Source organism: Trichomycterus rosablanca, chromosome 12, assembly GCF_030014385.1.
Source record: "Trichomycterus rosablanca isolate fTriRos1 chromosome 12, fTriRos1.hap1, whole genome shotgun sequence".
NCBI classification, from domain to species: domain Eukaryota; kingdom Metazoa; phylum Chordata; class Actinopteri; order Siluriformes; family Trichomycteridae; genus Trichomycterus; species Trichomycterus rosablanca.
Window position 1 is genome coordinate 9,457,714 of NC_085999.1, and position 17,652 is coordinate 9,475,365.

At 38.9% G+C, this 17,652-nt stretch overlaps 1 protein-coding gene across 4 annotated transcripts in view; it reads right to left on the reverse strand.

The window, feature by feature from the left end:
- Positions 1 to 795: 795 nt before the first annotated feature.
- The window catches only part of ubr3 (ubiquitin protein ligase E3 component n-recognin 3), a 71,486-nt gene continuing 54,629 nt past the window's right edge, over positions 796 to 17,652 (reverse strand). For all 4 annotated transcript variants that reach the window (XM_063005483.1, XM_063005482.1, XM_063005480.1 and 1 more), the window contains 8 exons: positions 14,028 to 14,128; positions 9,820 to 9,944; positions 8,572 to 8,676; positions 7,189 to 7,314; positions 5,388 to 5,567; positions 5,072 to 5,281; positions 3,714 to 3,853; positions 796 to 2,542 (listed from right to left, as the gene is read on the reverse strand). In XM_063005483.1, coding sequence (XP_062861553.1) covers positions 2,425 to 2,542; positions 3,714 to 3,853; positions 5,072 to 5,281; positions 5,388 to 5,567; positions 7,189 to 7,314; positions 8,572 to 8,676; positions 9,820 to 9,944; positions 14,028 to 14,128 — 1,105 coding nt within the window. In that variant the 3' untranslated portion in view covers positions 796 to 2,424. The remainder of the gene's footprint in view (positions 2,543 to 3,713; positions 3,854 to 5,071; positions 5,282 to 5,387; positions 5,568 to 7,188; positions 7,315 to 8,571; positions 8,677 to 9,819; positions 9,945 to 14,027; positions 14,129 to 17,652) is intronic.

Consider the following 17,652-nt stretch of genomic DNA (forward strand, 5'->3'; position numbering starts at 1 on the left):
AAATCATGCTTTTGGATGCTAACTGCTGGTTCCAGACACGGGCTTAGAATAAAGACTTTGTATAAAGGGATACAATAAAGTGAGAGGAAAAAAATCCAAATACGGTGTGAGAAACTCATATATCTATTTTAAAGTCTGGAACAGATTACACTTCGTATCATGTGCAACAGTAAGCAGTTTGGGATTTGACTCTGGTTCTTAGACTTAGATAACAGAAGCATGTAAAACCACTAATAGGATTTTAAAATGCTTGATTAATGTAAATCTTTTCTTTATGCACATATTACAAATTCATGTTATAATAAATATAGGTATTATTATTATTATTTTACATATTTATTAAAGACAAATGAGAACAATCTGAAAGTAGAACATATATGCCTTTGAGCTGACCTTACTTAAAACTGAAAAAAACAATTAGTGAAAAATGTTTTGGTCATTGACCAAGGCCTTACAAAGAACTCCACATCTACTGAGGCAATCCAATTACTCTAGTATTAAATCTAATCAGGCACAAAATGCACCATATTTACCTAAATATATACAGTCTTATGCAAATGTTTGGACACTCTTGGTCCAATTCATAGTGAAAATAATTCAACACCATGCATAGGTAACCTAAATAGGGCACCTAATATATTGGTGCACTACTTCACTTTATTTGCTAAATTAACCATATTGGGGTGGGTGTGGGGGGTGAGGGGAGGGGCATTTTTCAATGATAAATTTAATGGAACATGTATTTACTTATCAAAATCAACAAAACATGGATTTTCTTTTTCTTTTTCTCTACCCCCCCCCCCCCCCCCCCCCCATTTTCTCCCCTAATCTAGTCGTATCCAATTACCCTGATTGCATTATGCTTTACCTCTACCGATACAACCCTCCACTGCTGACTGAGGTGCTTCGCAACTGACACACGCCCCCTCCGACACGTGTGCAGTACCGACTTCATCTTTCACCCGCACGAAGCGAGTTTATATGCAGATCAGCTTTGTGTACAGAGCACCACACCCTGATCAGCATTATTCATCAACTCCACGCAGGCGCCATCAATCAGCCAGCAGATGTTGTAACTGCACCAGTTATGAGGAATCCTGGTCCGGCTCATCCCACCCTGTGAACAACAGCCAATCGTTGTTCATGTAGCCGCCCAGCCCAGCCGGATGGCAGAGCTGAGGTTTAAAACATGGAATTTGACAAGCGGTGTCCAGATTTTTGCATAAAACTATATCAGACAGGTTTGAAAAAGAGATTTAAAGATTTCACATTCAACTTGAATGTAAAACACTTGTTTTAGCACAAAAAAGGACATGGTTATGTAATAAATGCAATTCTGACATGAGGGCTTTTTTTTTTTTTTTTTTTTAGAAAGAATACCCTTGATCATTTGGGGCGGATACAGCAACTTAGGATGGCTCCCAAAACTTCATTACACTAGGTGAAATATATTTCACTGGCAGTTTTGTACAGTTCATTAAAGTTAGGCTAGAAGTTGTGTAAAAATGACACTTGCAACTGCTGTAAAATATCTGCGGCACTGATGCCAGCAAGGTAATGAAAAGCATCACCACAGAGCCTTGGGCTATTCGGGGAAAAAATAAAATAACCTTTACAATGTTATAATTTACATAGCAACAATGGTAACATTTAATTAAATACTTTAAAAAACAAAAAATGCTTATTAACTACAGAAAAAAATTCCTGAGGATGAATGCAACCAGACCTTGATGGGTATTACTGGTTTACCATCAGTAATGATTTCCATGGTAGAACACCTTTCTACCCAGTTTCATTTACACACTACATTTATCCAACGCCAGAATTCAAAGGTCTGAGCTGAACTGAGATATGATGATATAGGATGATAAACATAACTCATTGCACGAGTGGGGTTTTGATCACGGTTGTTAATCATTTCGGATATGCTCTCCTCAGCCTGTTTGGTTTCTCCATCAAGATATTGCAATGGATCAAAAACCAAATCTAGTTTTGTCAAAGCCAAAGACATCTACTCATGCGGATATATACCGCGTTATCCACCAAGTACTAGTCAGGATTTCCTATACTGAGCACTCCAAAAACAAAAGCTGTCTGGAGAGTTTCTCCAGTTCAGTGCATCTGTAGCAACATGTTTCTGAGAAGTGCGACCAAGTTACCCCATTCTTTCAACAGCAATCAGCTAAATGCACTCATGATTTGCGCTGATTTGTGCTTTCATGACCCCCTAAAATCACTTTAAAACACACACACTGTTAGTCATTAGGCATGATTGTACAATTAAACTTCACATAACCAAGGCTGTAGCAGCAATTCACTCACACCTTTTTTTATCTTACATTATAGCATATATCAAAAAGAGATACAGAGGCTGGCACCACTACCCCAGTGTCATCAGGCTCCTCCGCCTTTTGGGTTTTTGCATTATAGTCCGTTGTAGTGGGGACCCCAGCGTTTGTTAATGTGGTCGAAGGTGTGTGACACCCACTGCTGCTCCAGCACCTGGTACCTCTCCTCGCACAGGAACAGAGGTTTGCCCCGACTACACAAAAACATAACCAACATTTCACAGTGATTTTCACCGTGAAAAATAAACTGAATAACATTGTGTATTTCAACTTTCATTACAAAATTAATACATAACACATTATTCACTAATCCTTTTTTCATTGTTTCCTGCCAGTGTATCAAAATCATGATTAATCAATTAACAAATACACCGATCAAGCATAACTTTATGACCACCTTCCTAATATTGTGTTGGTTCCCCTTTTGCAACAAACTGTGATGCACTGTGTATTCTGACACCTTTCTATCAGAACCAGCATTAACTTCTTCAGCAATTTGAGCTACAGTAGCTCGTCTGTTGGATCAGACCACACAGTCCAGCCTTCGCTCCCCACATGCATCAGTGTGCCTTGGCCGCCCATGACCCCGTCACCAGTTTACCACTGTTTCTTCCTTGGACCCCTTTTGAAAGATACTGACCACTGCAGACCAGGAACACCCCATAAGAGCTGCAGTTTTGGAGATGCTCTGACCCAGTCGTCTAGCCATCACAATTTGGCCCTTGTCAAACTTGCTCAAATCCTTCCGCTTGCCCATTTTTCCTGCTTCTAACACATCAACTTTGAGGATAAAATGTTCACTTGCTGCATAATATATCCCACCCACTAACAGGTGGCGTGATGAAGAGATAATCAGTGTTATTCACTTCACCGGTCAGTGGTCATAATGTTATGCCTAGTCAGTGTAAATGACGAAAATAAAGGTTTTGTTAATGCTGTCAGTTAAAACGCCTAGTACAGACCACAAAGACAGCAAAGCAACCAGCTGTCATTAATTTTCAATTAGAGCTGGTATCAATGTTGATGACGCAAAGTGGGCGTCTGATTTCTGGTAAAAACTAAGCGGTGATTAAATTGTTTTCTTCTAACACTCTGTAAAAACTAGCCAGTAAAGTATGCTGTACTGCCATGGTATTTTTTGCCATCAGTTAAATCATGGTAACCAACCACTTGAGGTGGTGATGCTGCCAGTTTTATAAGCAATGAACTATCTGGCAAAAGGTCACCAGTCTGAATACACGCAAGTGCTGAGATCGAACTCGCCCTCAACCAATCAGCGTGCATGAAACTACGTAGTTTATTAATTCATTTTGAAACTCTTACTTGTCAATGTGTTTTTAAAAGGCAGTAAAATAGAAATCATACCGTAGGTCTCTGTCCTCCTCTCCATGTGCATCTAGGTAAACAGACCCCCACAGACAGAATCGATGTCCACGGATAATGATTATGACAGAGGCGTTTATAAGCAAAAAGATTCCTGTTGCAGCGCCACAGTGCTGAGAATGCTGTTACAACAGACATAACAATGCTAATTATTTTGTATACATCATTTGATACAGAGCAAATACAGCATTATCCTAGACTGGACTGAATGCATGAACCATATGGCATATTCATAGATGTTGGCATTATGCAACTTCACTTAGCTTCTTACTTATCATGTATTCAGTTGCTAACTCCAGACATCAACAGGTTTTACACTCTAAATGACTGAGCATGTCTGGGGCACTTGAAACTGTGTAAGCGCTCCACCATACAAGTACAATACCAGGAGCCAGTCAACCCTGAGCAGTGTATTTATAAACCCAGTAACGCTGGAAGCATTTGCATTTTCACATCAGGTACGTCCCTAGCCTTATTCTTCATGGGTCATTAGTACTGTTAGTGAATGTTTTCCCCCACTCCAAGATTACAGCACAAACCATATTTAATACTGAATCACTGCATACACCCTCTTTATACTGTTAGCATTGGTTATGATATATATCGTAAACTCCTACTCAAATTGTACAATAAATATCTGTATGAGTCCACAATTTTACTGTAATAAGCCTATTTTGTTTTATTAAACAACAGTCTACAGTATATTAGTAAGTGGATGCTATGTGTTTGTGACTAAGGGCACATTTACATGAGAAGCGTCAAAACCGTTTCTGCGCTTGCAGTGCTGTTGTTTCCTATGAAGTGAGGCACTGCTGCTTAGCTTGCCGCTGCACTTCACTAAGCGGCATGCACTGCACATTTTTTCCGTGTTGGGCTCAACCGAGTTCACCTGATTGAACCCAGTTTGCTGCTGACCTTTTCAAAGCGCCACCAATAAGACGAACTGTTTGATATGATGCAGTAAAAGCGACTCGGGCAGTACAAACAAATCTGACTTATTGAATTAAAACATTTGCGATTTGCTCACAGTTTTGCCGCTTCTCACCTGAATGCGCGCTAAGAGAGATGCAACGTCGGATATTGCGTTGTGTAGTGTGGACTACGCTGGTTGCGTCTAAAACCTATATTATTACTTTTTATCTTGCTTTTTTTCAGCTCTCTTTAGCAAGCCTATTAGAATTATTTTTCTGTTCAAGCTGTATTCAGACGGTTTACAATGCTGTTCAGTTTCTAAGTGTGATACAGACATGCAGCAGGTCTGACAGTTGCACACTGATTAAACACTGCTCATACAACCCCAGTTTTGAATGCTGTGTTAGACTAGGGAGTAACAGACTCACCAGCACACACTCGCAGACACCCTGCTGTTTGCAGCATAGACCCTTGAGGCAGACGAAGGCTCCACACACAAGGCACAGTGCAGGGTCCTTGGGTGTCTTATTGCACACAGAGCAGGGCTTCCTGTGGTAGTACTGGAAGATGGTGTTGTAGTTGTCGGGCAGCTGCAGCAGACGAGGAGCAGACCATTTAGGGTCCTGCACCAACAACGACTGCAAATAAAACCCACATTGATTAAAACCCTTATATTCAGTAAAGCAGACATAAGCATCAAGTCCATGTTTAGCATAAAATGCTAGCAGAGTACATGAAGCTGACCATAGCTTGCTGTGAGGGTGTGTCTGCCAGACTGATGAGCTCTGAGCACCACTGGGAAATGAGCTCAAACGCACTGATGTTCCAGTCCAAGCACATTGCACTGTCTGTGGAGCCACTGGGCTGGAACGAAGCGGAACACAAACCCAAACAGCCTGCCAACAATGAGAACTCCTCCTCCAGCTGAAAAACACAAAAGATATGTAGCTTTAGTGAGCCTGGTTTACACGGCAATGTGAAAAAGTATATTTTAATTGTGAGCAGGTCACATTAATGATATTAATGGAAGGAATCAGTGTTTTATGGTAGCTTTATTGGTCTTGTATTCTATATGTTTTTAACATTTTATTATTAAGGGATTTGATGATTATTTCCGTATATATTTGTGTGAGAGTTTCTTTTGATGTATTGGGCACATATAGTCTTTGTCTTTTCCAGCTGTACTTACGGCATTCATTTAGGACACGTTTTATGGTAATAGGTGTCTGACATTCTTCACAAATTCTGGGGTCTTTTCTAGGAATAAGTGTTGGTGTGTCAATCTGGAATGGCCTATTCTACATCTAGTGTAGATAACTACACTAAGTTTTCTGTTTTGTATTTTTGCCAGTCATTGTCTGTGCAATAATATTATAATATGGTCACAGGAACATCTTTTAGTAAATCACATACTCAAGAAACAATGGTTTTGATAAATTTGTGTCGTAAAAGCTGGTTGTTTGATCTTTTGTTATATTGTGCTGGGGTAGAAACTTGAGTTTAGACTACAGAGATAAGCAGCTATTGTTAAGCAGTATCAGGGGAAGCAAATGGGGTTAATCGGTATCTGGGTGGAGACTTTTAAGACAATATGGGGACTTCAAAAGCCCAAACCCCTTTTGTCTGAATAGTGAAGTGAGGGGTAATAAAACAATAAAGTAAGGGGTAGTGAAACTGAAAAGTGAGAGGAGGGGTATAAAAGCTAATTCACAAGTCTGTCTGGGGTTCTTTATTTTAGCTTGCATACCAGCTGTAAAGAACCCACGGCCGTGTCTTATTTAATAAATCTTCTTCAATCCAGTCCACGCGTATTGTTTAATTTATTTTACAGTCTCACCACAGTTTTTTCTATTACAGGCGCAATAACTATTTTGTACAGCCCAGCATCAGAAAACACAAATTAAAAAGCACTCGCATATGGATATTGGAAATTTCTAAAGCAGCCTGCTAGGAGACCTGTTCTAAATTCTGTTAAACAGTTTGCTATAAAAGAGTGGGTCAAATCACCAGTAAAGAAGTAAGGACATCTGATTTAGAATGACAAAAAATGTTTGATCACAGTCATTGCAGCAAAAGTTTAGGATACCAATATTTTTGCTCATTATTGTTTGTTGGTTTGTTTATTAGGATTGTAACGTTATGTTTTACACTTTTGGTTACATTCATGACAGGAACGGTAGTTACTCATTACACAAGATTCATCAGTTCACAAGTTTATATCAAACACGGTCATGGACAATTTTGTATCTCCAATTCACCTCACTTGCATGTCTTTGGACTGTGGGAGGAAACCGGAGCACCCGGAGTAAACCCATGCAGACACGGGGAGAACATGCAAACTCCACACAGAAAGGACCCAGACTGCCCCACCTAGAGATTAAACCCAGGACCTTCTTGCTGTGAGGCGACAGTGCTTTGCTTATTATTATTATAAAAAGTCGTAATTCAAAGTAACAAGGTGTGTGGTGTGTGTGTGTGTGTGTGTGTGTGTGTGTGTGTGTGTGTGTGTGTGTGTGTGTGTGTGTGTAAGAGTGTGTGTAAATACCAGGCAGCCAGGCAGGTTGTCCCCATAGAGATGGTGTTGAAGAAGGCAGGAGAGGCGCATGAAGGGCAGACAGAATTGCTGCAGAGTAAACTCTATTGACTGAGGAGACCACACACTAGAACTCAACTGCACAGAGATAAGGTGAGAAAGAAATAATACCGTCTGATTAATGACCTGCTGATAAAGATCTGATGGATAGTGAAAGAGAAAGTTGGGAGAGAACAAAAGCCAAAATGTTGCTACATCAGCCATGGTGACATTCATCACTGAGAGTGAGGTGAATGAAAGAATGAGGTGGGGTATTGACCAAAAATAGACTTAAAACCACCTGACACAGTCACCACTACAAATACAAAGCATGGCTTTTTACTCGTACCTTTTAATTCAGAAACATACAACCAAATAAGAGTGCTCCGTACTGGCACACACTGTGATGTAGTCAATACACTATCATTACTGGACTAGGAACTGCATACTCATCCTGGGTAAAACCCTATTTGCATTTCAAATAGCAGCATGCATTTCACAAGGTGTTCCTTTGTGATTTTGAGTCACATGATTTTTGTTCTTGGCAGACCTAATGTGTAACGTAAAACCTAATGTGAACTGCTGTTGAGACCTATCCGCCTCTAGCTTTTCTACCCACCACAGTCGTAAAAAGTGATTATTTAAGTTACCGTTACCGTCCTGCCCATATTAGTCTGCCCATTCTCCTCTGACCTATTTTATCATTTAGGTGACTCTGCAGAACTGCCGCTCACTAGATGAATTTTTAAAGGCACCATTCTCTGTAACCTTATAACCACCAGGATCTGAGCATTTCTGAGGTTCTAGTCAATAGACATCTAGGTTCTAGGCAATAGTCACCAATTTATATACTTAATATATAACTTAGTGTAACAGTATTAATAACACTATTAATAATTTAAAAATGTTCTACACACTTATTAGCATTATATAAATTAGCAAACATCATGGCCTCAGAATATCTGTTTAAATTTAAAGCAGTAGATCTAGTGTAAAGTTTAGTCTAAATCAGTGTGCCTGATGAAATGTGATCATGCTGGGGAAGTATGTACAGTGATCATAACAGTGACTGCTTGATTTGATCTGACATGAACAAAATACAGCATACAGAACAGCAAAACAACAGTAAAAGAAACAACAGAGAAATCAAACTGTTTAGTAATGACAAAGCAAAACACCAAGTGTTCACTGTACAAGCCAAATAACTCCTACAAACTGTCCCGGTATAAAAAAAAATTATGGACATTGGGAATCTCTTTGCTTCATCTGTTATTTTCTTTTTACAGGACAGGACATAATTTCCTACATCATTTAAAATATGATAGTCACAACCGTAAGTAAAAAAAATGGTCTTACCATTGTCTCATTATGGCTGTTATCATAGGCTCCTCTTGCCTTGGTGAGTTCATTAATGACATGACTGAGGAGCACTTCCCACGATTTATCAGCGGTTGGCACAGCCTGTGCATAAAGGGAGTGTTAAAATGAAGTATTATTCAACAGAGACATTAAAATGATTAACCCATAAGCAGCACTGAACTGGGAACAGATGCGGGCAGCACACATACTGTTATGCATGTGCATGCCGATGGCATCACATTTTATTTGAGCCATGGTTATAAAAGTCTGGACTCCCATGTTGAGCAGAAAACTATTAAACACTTAAATAATGTCAATGATAAAAAAAGAAGTCAATTTTAATTATCAACAGGAAATGTTTTGTGCATCCACAGTTCATAACATTATTAAAAGCCATAGAAAAACCCAAAACACGACAAGACAAAAACCCCAAAACAATATCAAATTTAGTTGAAGCAATGTATATTTTATATAGAGTATATTTCTTTTTATTGCATACAGATCAGATGACTTTACAAATCATTGCTGTTTGTAATATTTTTAACTTTTTTCTACTGTCTCAATTTATTTGGAATTGGGCTGTATGATAATCCACTCACATCTTGCTTGCTAGCTAACTTGATTCCTATCTTATTTCCTTTTATAAAAATGTTCCTATAAATTATTGGGAATATCATTACCTACATAATCAATAAATTTAGAAGTATTTAAGCCAATTTTAGAAAAGAACTGTATCTGAATAACAGAATTACAAGAGCAATAAGGACAATCACCATCTCCTCATTTATGTTTGTCTATTTATTTTTCATGCTCACCCTTTCTTCAATCAGAATTTAATAGAGTGGAGAACTAACGCACCAATCCCTACAGATAATGATGAGACTTTAATGATGATGAACACTGTGCATTAAATTGCCTTAAACGGCTTAGAGACAGATGCAGTAAGCTCTCAGTTACAGCACACAATCTGAGTGTCTATTAATGTCGTACTGTTCGTCAAAAATGCTTTTATTTAACTATTGCCCTTGTTTTGCTTGCTTCAAATAATTCTTTGTTATTTATTCAGTCAGGTGACCTTAACACTATCACTTTAACTCTTAATATTGGACAGAAGTCGAAGACTTGGAGAGTAGATTTAAAGTGGATTCCTATAAGCTTTCCTTTAATCATTAAAAAAAAAACTGAAGTGCACTTGTTTACTGATTGTGGTTAAAAGGAGTATGTTACTGTTCTGACTGATCATACCTTCTTGGCTGCCCCGGTGTTGATCCAGGCGAGTCGCTCTTCAGGGCTGAATTTGACAGACAGAGCTGCCAGGGCTTGAGTGTACTGTAGAGTGTACAGTACCTTCACTAGAGTTGTGAAGTGTTCTGCAAAGACACATAGTTCTAACTTATCAAAAGAGAAAAGACCAACCACTATATATTATTCATCATCTTGAATTATTCAAAAAAGTGTAAGTAGGCTGTTTGATAAGATGATATTGCTATATCCTGTCAATATCATGATATACTTTTCAGCATATTGTCAGGTGTCAGTGCTGTAACGGGTACCTACTTAAATAACATCTTAACAAATAAATAATATATATTTTATTTTACCTTGACTTTTTTTGTATGGGAAAAAAATTAATAAACATGTACTTCTTCATAGTTAGCAAAACCTCAACAAAACTACATAATATATTGTGTACCATAAAAGTTGTTAATGATATCATGTAGCATGTGAAGTGTCATTATTGGGCACTCAGGTGGCATCAGAGTCTAATACACTTCGACCCCGAATCGAAGCGGTGCTATCGACTGGCCAGGTGATTGGCACCACAACTGGATCACTGGCTATTTCATGGTGTCTTGCAGAAGCCCTGCAATGGATTGGCGCCATCATTTCTGGGTGAACCAAACCCACCGTGACCCAATAAATCGGGTAATGAAAATGATATAAAAGAATCAGGATTGGAGTTCAGTAGTAAATCAGTTGCCTGAATTAGCACATTGCAAAGTATCACTCTACACAGCCCTGACAAAAACGTTACAGCAAAGATTTCTTAATAGCAAAATTGAGGTCTCGTCACAGCACATTATTCTAAATTAGCACAGTTTGTCTGCTGGATGCTTTTCCTGACTTATCCCTCCTTGGACTGGCACTGAGAGTGCACCGGCAAGTCATGGAGCGAATGACTAGTCGGCATGCTTCATTTTTACTTAGAATGTTACAACAGTTCAGGGTTTTGTGAAAGTAAAACGCAAAGCACAGACATGGTGAAGAGAAACTTATTCTCACCATGTCATATAAACAATTGTTCTTAAACTGGGTGAAAGTTCAATCAGCTTGAACTCTGGGGCGCAGCGGCAAGAAGTAACAACCGTGTGTCAATGTGGTAATGCTGCACAGTGCATGCCACTCATGAAAGCGCAATGGCAAGGTAAGCAGTACAGCCTTAGTCTCTAGGAAAGAGGTTTTGCTGTGTATCATGAACATGAAATCTTATCTGGTTAAATAAAACCACAGGGGCTCCAAACTTGTACTAGGAGTCTTTGCAATAAAATGATGCAATACACTGTATATTAAACGTGTATGAAAATCTTGTTGGTAAAATTGTTTTGTTAAGATAAAGTAATAATCTGATAAACATCCAGAAGATTCTAAAGAGCCCAGGCAAAACCATGAGATCTATTGTTACGATTCTAAAACAATAACACAAATCAATAACATGTCAAAATGTCATGTCACTAAACAATGTGTAAGGTAATACTGAGTGACATTACGAATGTATGTATGAAACAGGGTAATAAAGGTTGTGCCTATGCATTGACGATTTCTCTAGAAATCAGACAGGAGCACAATGAAGCTTCATTATTGTGCCACTCTCCTGAGGATCGTACTGACAGCTCACACACAGATGTGAGTCTACACACCTAGTAACAGCTCAAACCATTTCTCCCTATAGCTTTACTAAAAGACTTTCTTCACACGCATGTCCTATTGTGATGTGTTAAAATCAATTTTCCATTTCTCATCGAGTGAAGTCATGATGATTACTTTGGCACTGATCAATAAGGAACCAACACCTTTACCAAACTTTAGTGCTGGACAGTCAGTGCAGGAAGGGGTTACACGCCCCACACATCCAGTAACATGAAAGGGTTTGCTCCCACTCCTGATTTTTTCAATTTTTTGCAAATGTCACACTTAATTGTATTCGAATTAAACCCTTCAGACCTTGAGTGGAAAAAGTTAATTCCCCCTTAGTTACTTAAACAGTTAACCAATTTCAATTAATTATTAGGTTTATTAGACTACACTGTGGGAGAAATCAAGTTAATTTACACTAGAAGTATTAATACATAATCAATTACTACTGTGTAGATATGCTTATGCTTATTCCAGTATTTCAAGAATACTGCTACAATGAAATGCTACTGGAAAGTGGCGTAACTGACAAGAAGTGCGTCAATTACACTGTATTACTGCCAAACCCAGTACTAGCAGGTTTAGACCAGTTCCTATGTTCTAGCTGAGAAATCTGTTAACGATGGGAGGTAACTGATAGGAGTATAGAGGGTGATTATTTTCTTTCCTTCTTATTGCACTAGTCAGTGCAGACAAGAATACTCAGAATCCAGTCTTTGAGGTATTTTATTAAAAGTTTTCCACCACAACACACACCCAGGATAAACTGTAATATAAAGCACAAGCACTGGGTTGTAGCACCTTTAAAATGAACATCTCTACAGTTTGGAGTGGACTAAGTCTTCACTTGAACATCATTGAGATGCCTAGGCAGGGCGTTAAACAGGCAGTTTTACGCTAAACAGCCGTTGCATTTTTTGAAAAGAAACGAAGGTCAAAATTGTTTCACAGCAATGTAAAATACTGATCTCCATTTATCGAAAGCATTTAGTTATAGTAGTAGCTGCTAAAAGTCACCACCAGTTATTGAGTTTTTAATTATTTTTTTTATAAGTGATATAGGTGTTACATAGTGTTTGTTTTTGAATCAATTAAATACCCACATAGAAAATGCTTTTGCAGTCTTATACTTGTATAAGGATCTAAGATTATACAGTGTACCAAATATGCAACATTTTTGGACATTAGAAGGAGTTAAAATACCTTTTTTTACTGTACTGTACAAAATACAAGTCAGAGCACTTACTTCTGCTCATGAACGCCTCTGCCATTGTCTGCATGGTCATTTTCATTTGAGCAATAATTGAAGCTCTGTGGCATGAGTGCCAGAGTGCTTTTAGAATTGATGCAACTTCACACTTAGATAAGCAAGAAGGCACTTAGGAGCTTTTTTTTTTCCAAAGAGAAATCTTTAAAAAAAAAAACATTGACCATTTAAATGGACACGAATAATAAAGAAACATTGAAAACATGCTTGTGAGCATAAAAGGGGGGCTTGTATTTTAATGTAACATTTTTCTTGACTCAGTGTAACATTAACATCACGTCCATTATAAAAAGCATTACATAAATATGTTAATTATGGGATATTCAAAAGGATTTGCGATATATAACAATTTAAATATCACTACACAATTTCACCATGCCTCAAAAACCAGTGATATTGGCATATGATGACAATCTAATAGCAAGAAAAGATAACATGTTTGTAAACTGCAATTGTAGCCAAGCCGTTAAAGTACTGGAGAAGTAAGCCATAAGGTTGCTGGTTCAAACCCCACCACGGCCAGTTTGCCACTTTGGGGCCCTTGAGCAAGGCTCCTAAACCTCAATTGCTCAGACTGTACACTGATCAGCCAGAACATTAAAACCACCTCGTTGTTTCTACACTCCTGTCTTGTGATCACTGATGAAGATCTAGAACTCAAACAGCAGCAATAGATGAGCGATCGTCTCTGACTTTACATCTACAAGGTGAACCAACTAGGTAGGAGTGTCTAATAGAGCGGACAGTGAGTGGACACGGTATTTAAAAACTCCAGCAGCGCGGCTGTGTCTGATCCACTCATACCAGCACAACACACACTAACACACCTCCACCATGTCATTGTCACTGCAGTGCTGAGAATCATCCGCCACCTAAATAATACCTGCTCTGTGGTGGTCCTGTTGGGGTCCTGACCATTGAAGAACAGAGTAAAAGCAGGCTAATAAAGTATGTAGAGAAATAGATGGACTACAGTCAGTAATTGTAGAACTACAAAGTGTTTCTATATGGAGCTGATAAAACGGACAGTGAGTGTAGAAACAAGGAGGTGGTTTTAATGTTATGGCTAATCAGTGTATATTGCACGTAGCTTTGGATAAAAGCGTCTGCTAAATGCCGAAAATGTAAATGTAAACTGCCTGAACTGAGGAAGCATTTGTGATCAGAACACACAGAAACGTTTAAATAAAGAGGGTGGACAGAAGCAGATAAGATAGCTTTTAGAACAAGGTTAAAGCTGATACTGACACTGTGAGTAAAGCATATCTGGTACCTTTGCGTAGTGGCTGAGGCATTGTAAGCACAAAGATGATGAGTAGAGAAGGGACATCTCTGAACAGCATGGGTACTTCCTGGCGCTCCTCATCCTCATATCTGCAAATGAAGACAAGCTGGTATGTAATTATGCTAATTAGGTAATTTTATGCATGTTTGGACCTCTATTCAAGTATGTAAAGATGGTGCTTATTGACAGTTCCTCTAAAGTGTCTTGCATACTACACCACTATCCTAGACTGCATTAACAAAATGCGCCAGGTGAAAAGCTACTTGTTAGGTTTTTATTTTATGAATGAAGTGCTACAGCAGAATCAGAATCTTTATTTATTGGCCAATAAATGTATTTATTTGTTAAGAATTGAGCATCATGTTTTACACACTTTGGTTACATTTATAACAGGACAGGTAATTACTCATTACATGATTCATCAGTTCAAGTCTTTAATGTAAAACACAGTCACACACAATTTTGTATCACCTCACCTCACTTGCATATCTTTGGACTGTGGAAGGAAACCCACACAAACATGGGGAGAACATGCAAACTCCACACAGAATGGACCCAGACAGCTCCACCTGGGAATCAAACCCATGAGCTTCTTGCTGTGAGGTAACAGTGCTACCCACTGTGCTGCCCTATTCACCAATAAATAAGCATACAAGGATGTTCCTTTTTTCCTTCTTTGAGGCAACAGTTTGTGAAAGAACTTTCCAGTTTCAATATAAAATTGACTGGCCGCCAAGAAGCCCTGGCTCCGACACCATACAACACCTTAAGATGAGCCAGATTGTCCATCAACATGTGACTGACATCATCAATAACAATATTGTCCCTAAATTAAAGCAAATCCTAAATGAATGCATAGTGAAAAGTCTTTTTAGATGAGTAGAGACTGTTAAAGTGGCAAAATGCAAGTGACTACTATGTAATTAAAAAATATACAAATAAAAAAAACTATCCTAAGTACTACATTGTCGTGTCTAATGAGTAGTGCTAATGTTAGTGCTGACACATTCACTTTTACTGATTTTTACTAAGGCTGCATATTGCCATTGACTTTATATGGCCAAAAGTATGTGGACAACTGAACATGAGATGAGATTGCTACAGATCTTGGTCCAAAACCATAAGCATTATAAACTATAAAGCGGTCTCTTTGGAACAGCTTTAAGGGGTCTTTGTGCTTCTTAAAAGGCTTTCCAAGTGTGTCTTTGAGATTGATTGATGCTGAAGAAGTTCGGCGGCTCACAATCGGTGTTCCAATTCACCTCAAAGGTGTTCAAAAAAGGCTGATGTCAAGGCTCTGTGTAAGCCACCAGAGTTCTTCCAGACCAAGGTATCAAACCAAGCCTTTATGGTAATGGCTTTAGGCATGAGGGCATAGTCATGCTAAAACAAAAACAGATTCTACCCAAAGCTATTACCAACAAGTTGGAAGCACATCATTTATGTTATATAATGGGGTTTATAAACCTGTTACTAAGAATTTTGGCTAAATTGACTTATTTATTAGGATTTTAACGTCATGTTTTACACACTTTGGTTATATTCTGACAGAAACGGTAGTTACTCATTACTCAAGATTCATCAGTTCACATGTTTAATGTCAAACACCATCAGGGACAATTTTAGTATATTCACTTCACCTCACTTGCATGTCTTTGGACTGTGGGAGGAAACCAGAGCTCCTGGAGGAAACCCACACAGACACAGGAAGAACATGCAAACTCCACACAGAAAGGACCCAGACCACCCCGCCTGGGGATCAAACCCAGGACCTTCTTGCTGTGAGGTGACAGTGCTACCCACCGAGCCACTGTGCCGCCCTAAAGGTGTTGAAAAAGGCTGATGTCAAGGCTCTGTGTAAGCCACCGGAGTTCTTCCAGACCGAGATATCAAACCATGCCTCTATGGAAATGGCTTTATGCATGAGAGCACAGTCATGCTTAAACAGAAACGGATTCTACCCAAAGCTATTACCAACAAGTTGGAAGCACATAATTTATGTTATATAATTGAGTTTATAAACCTGTTACCATGTATTTGGGTAAAACACCTGCCCTAAATAATTAAGAGGGGTGCCCACATACTTTCGGCCATAAAGAAAAGTACAGCATTGATTGTAAATGGACTAAAACCAACCAATCACCATTTCTGTACTCCACTGTTTTTCAGATGACACAGCAGACTACAGATGAAGATCCTTTACTGGGAAACCCCTCTTTACAGTGCATCTTGTGAGGTGAAAGTAAATTTTAAAAGACTACAGCAGCTCTGGTGTGGGCTGTTAAACGCGTTCTCGCAGCTGCAGATTAATGGTACAGACAGATTCAGCTAGAAAGCTGAATCTCTCACATAATGCAGGCAATCATTTAGCTACTTTCAGATAAGCGTTATGGTGGAGAACATCCATTAATTCAGTGACAGAAATAATGCTTTTTTTTTTTATTTAGTGTGATACTGTATTGTCCAGCTGTGTTTGAGGATAGATACAAAAAGGTTAAACCACAGCATCCCACTGTCTAATTCTTCTGAAGTGAGGGAGGCGCAGGATGCCCATCTTTGACAGTAGTGGTATCTTGTAACTCAACGTCCCCTAAACTCAAAATCTTTGAAACTTAACGCTCTTCATAGAGAAATGTGTACCTCTAAACTCATTTCCCTTAAACTTAATGTGTTCAGTTTGTTTAAAAAAAAAAATATTTATTTAATTTCAAATTAACAATGAACAGTTGCTTTGTTCAGCACTCGGCTTGAGGAGTGCGATAATACACCGATAAGCCATAACATTAAAACCACCTCCTTGTTTCTACACTCACTGTCCATTTTATCAGCTCCACTTACCATATAGGAGCACTTTGTAGCGCTACAATTACTAACTGTAGTCCATCTCTTTCTCTGCATGTTTTGTTAGCCCCCTTTCATGCTGTTCTTCAATGGTCAGGACTTTCCCAGGACCACTACAGAGTAGATATTATTTAGGTGGTGGATCATTCTCAGAACTGCAGTAAACCTGACATGGTGGTGGTGTGTTAGTGTGTGTTGTGCTGGTATGAGTAGATAAGATGCAGCAGCGCTGCTGGAGTTTTTAAACACCTCACTGTCACTGCTGGATTGAGTAGTCCACCACCCAAAATTTATCCAGCCAACAGCACCCTGTGACCACTGATGAAGATCTCAAAGATGCCCAACTCAAACAGCAGCAATAGATGAGCGTTTGTCTCTGACTTTACATCTACAAGGTGGATCAACTAGGTAGGAGTGTCTAATAGAGTGGACAGTGAATGGACACGGTATTTAAAAACTCCAGTAGCGCTGCTGTGTCTGATCCACTCATACCAGCACAACACACACTAACACACCACCACCATGTCAGTGTCACTGCAGTGCTGAGAATGACCCACCACCTAAATAATACCTGCTCTGTGGTGGCCCTGTCGGGGTCCTGACCATTGTAGAACAGAATGAAAGGGGGCTAACAAAACATGCAGAGAAGCAGATGGACTACAGTCAGTAATTGTAGAACTACAAAGTGCTTCTATATGGTAAGCGGAGCTGATCAAATGGACAGTGAGTGTAGAAACAAGGAGGTGGTTTTAATGTTATGGCTGATCGGTGT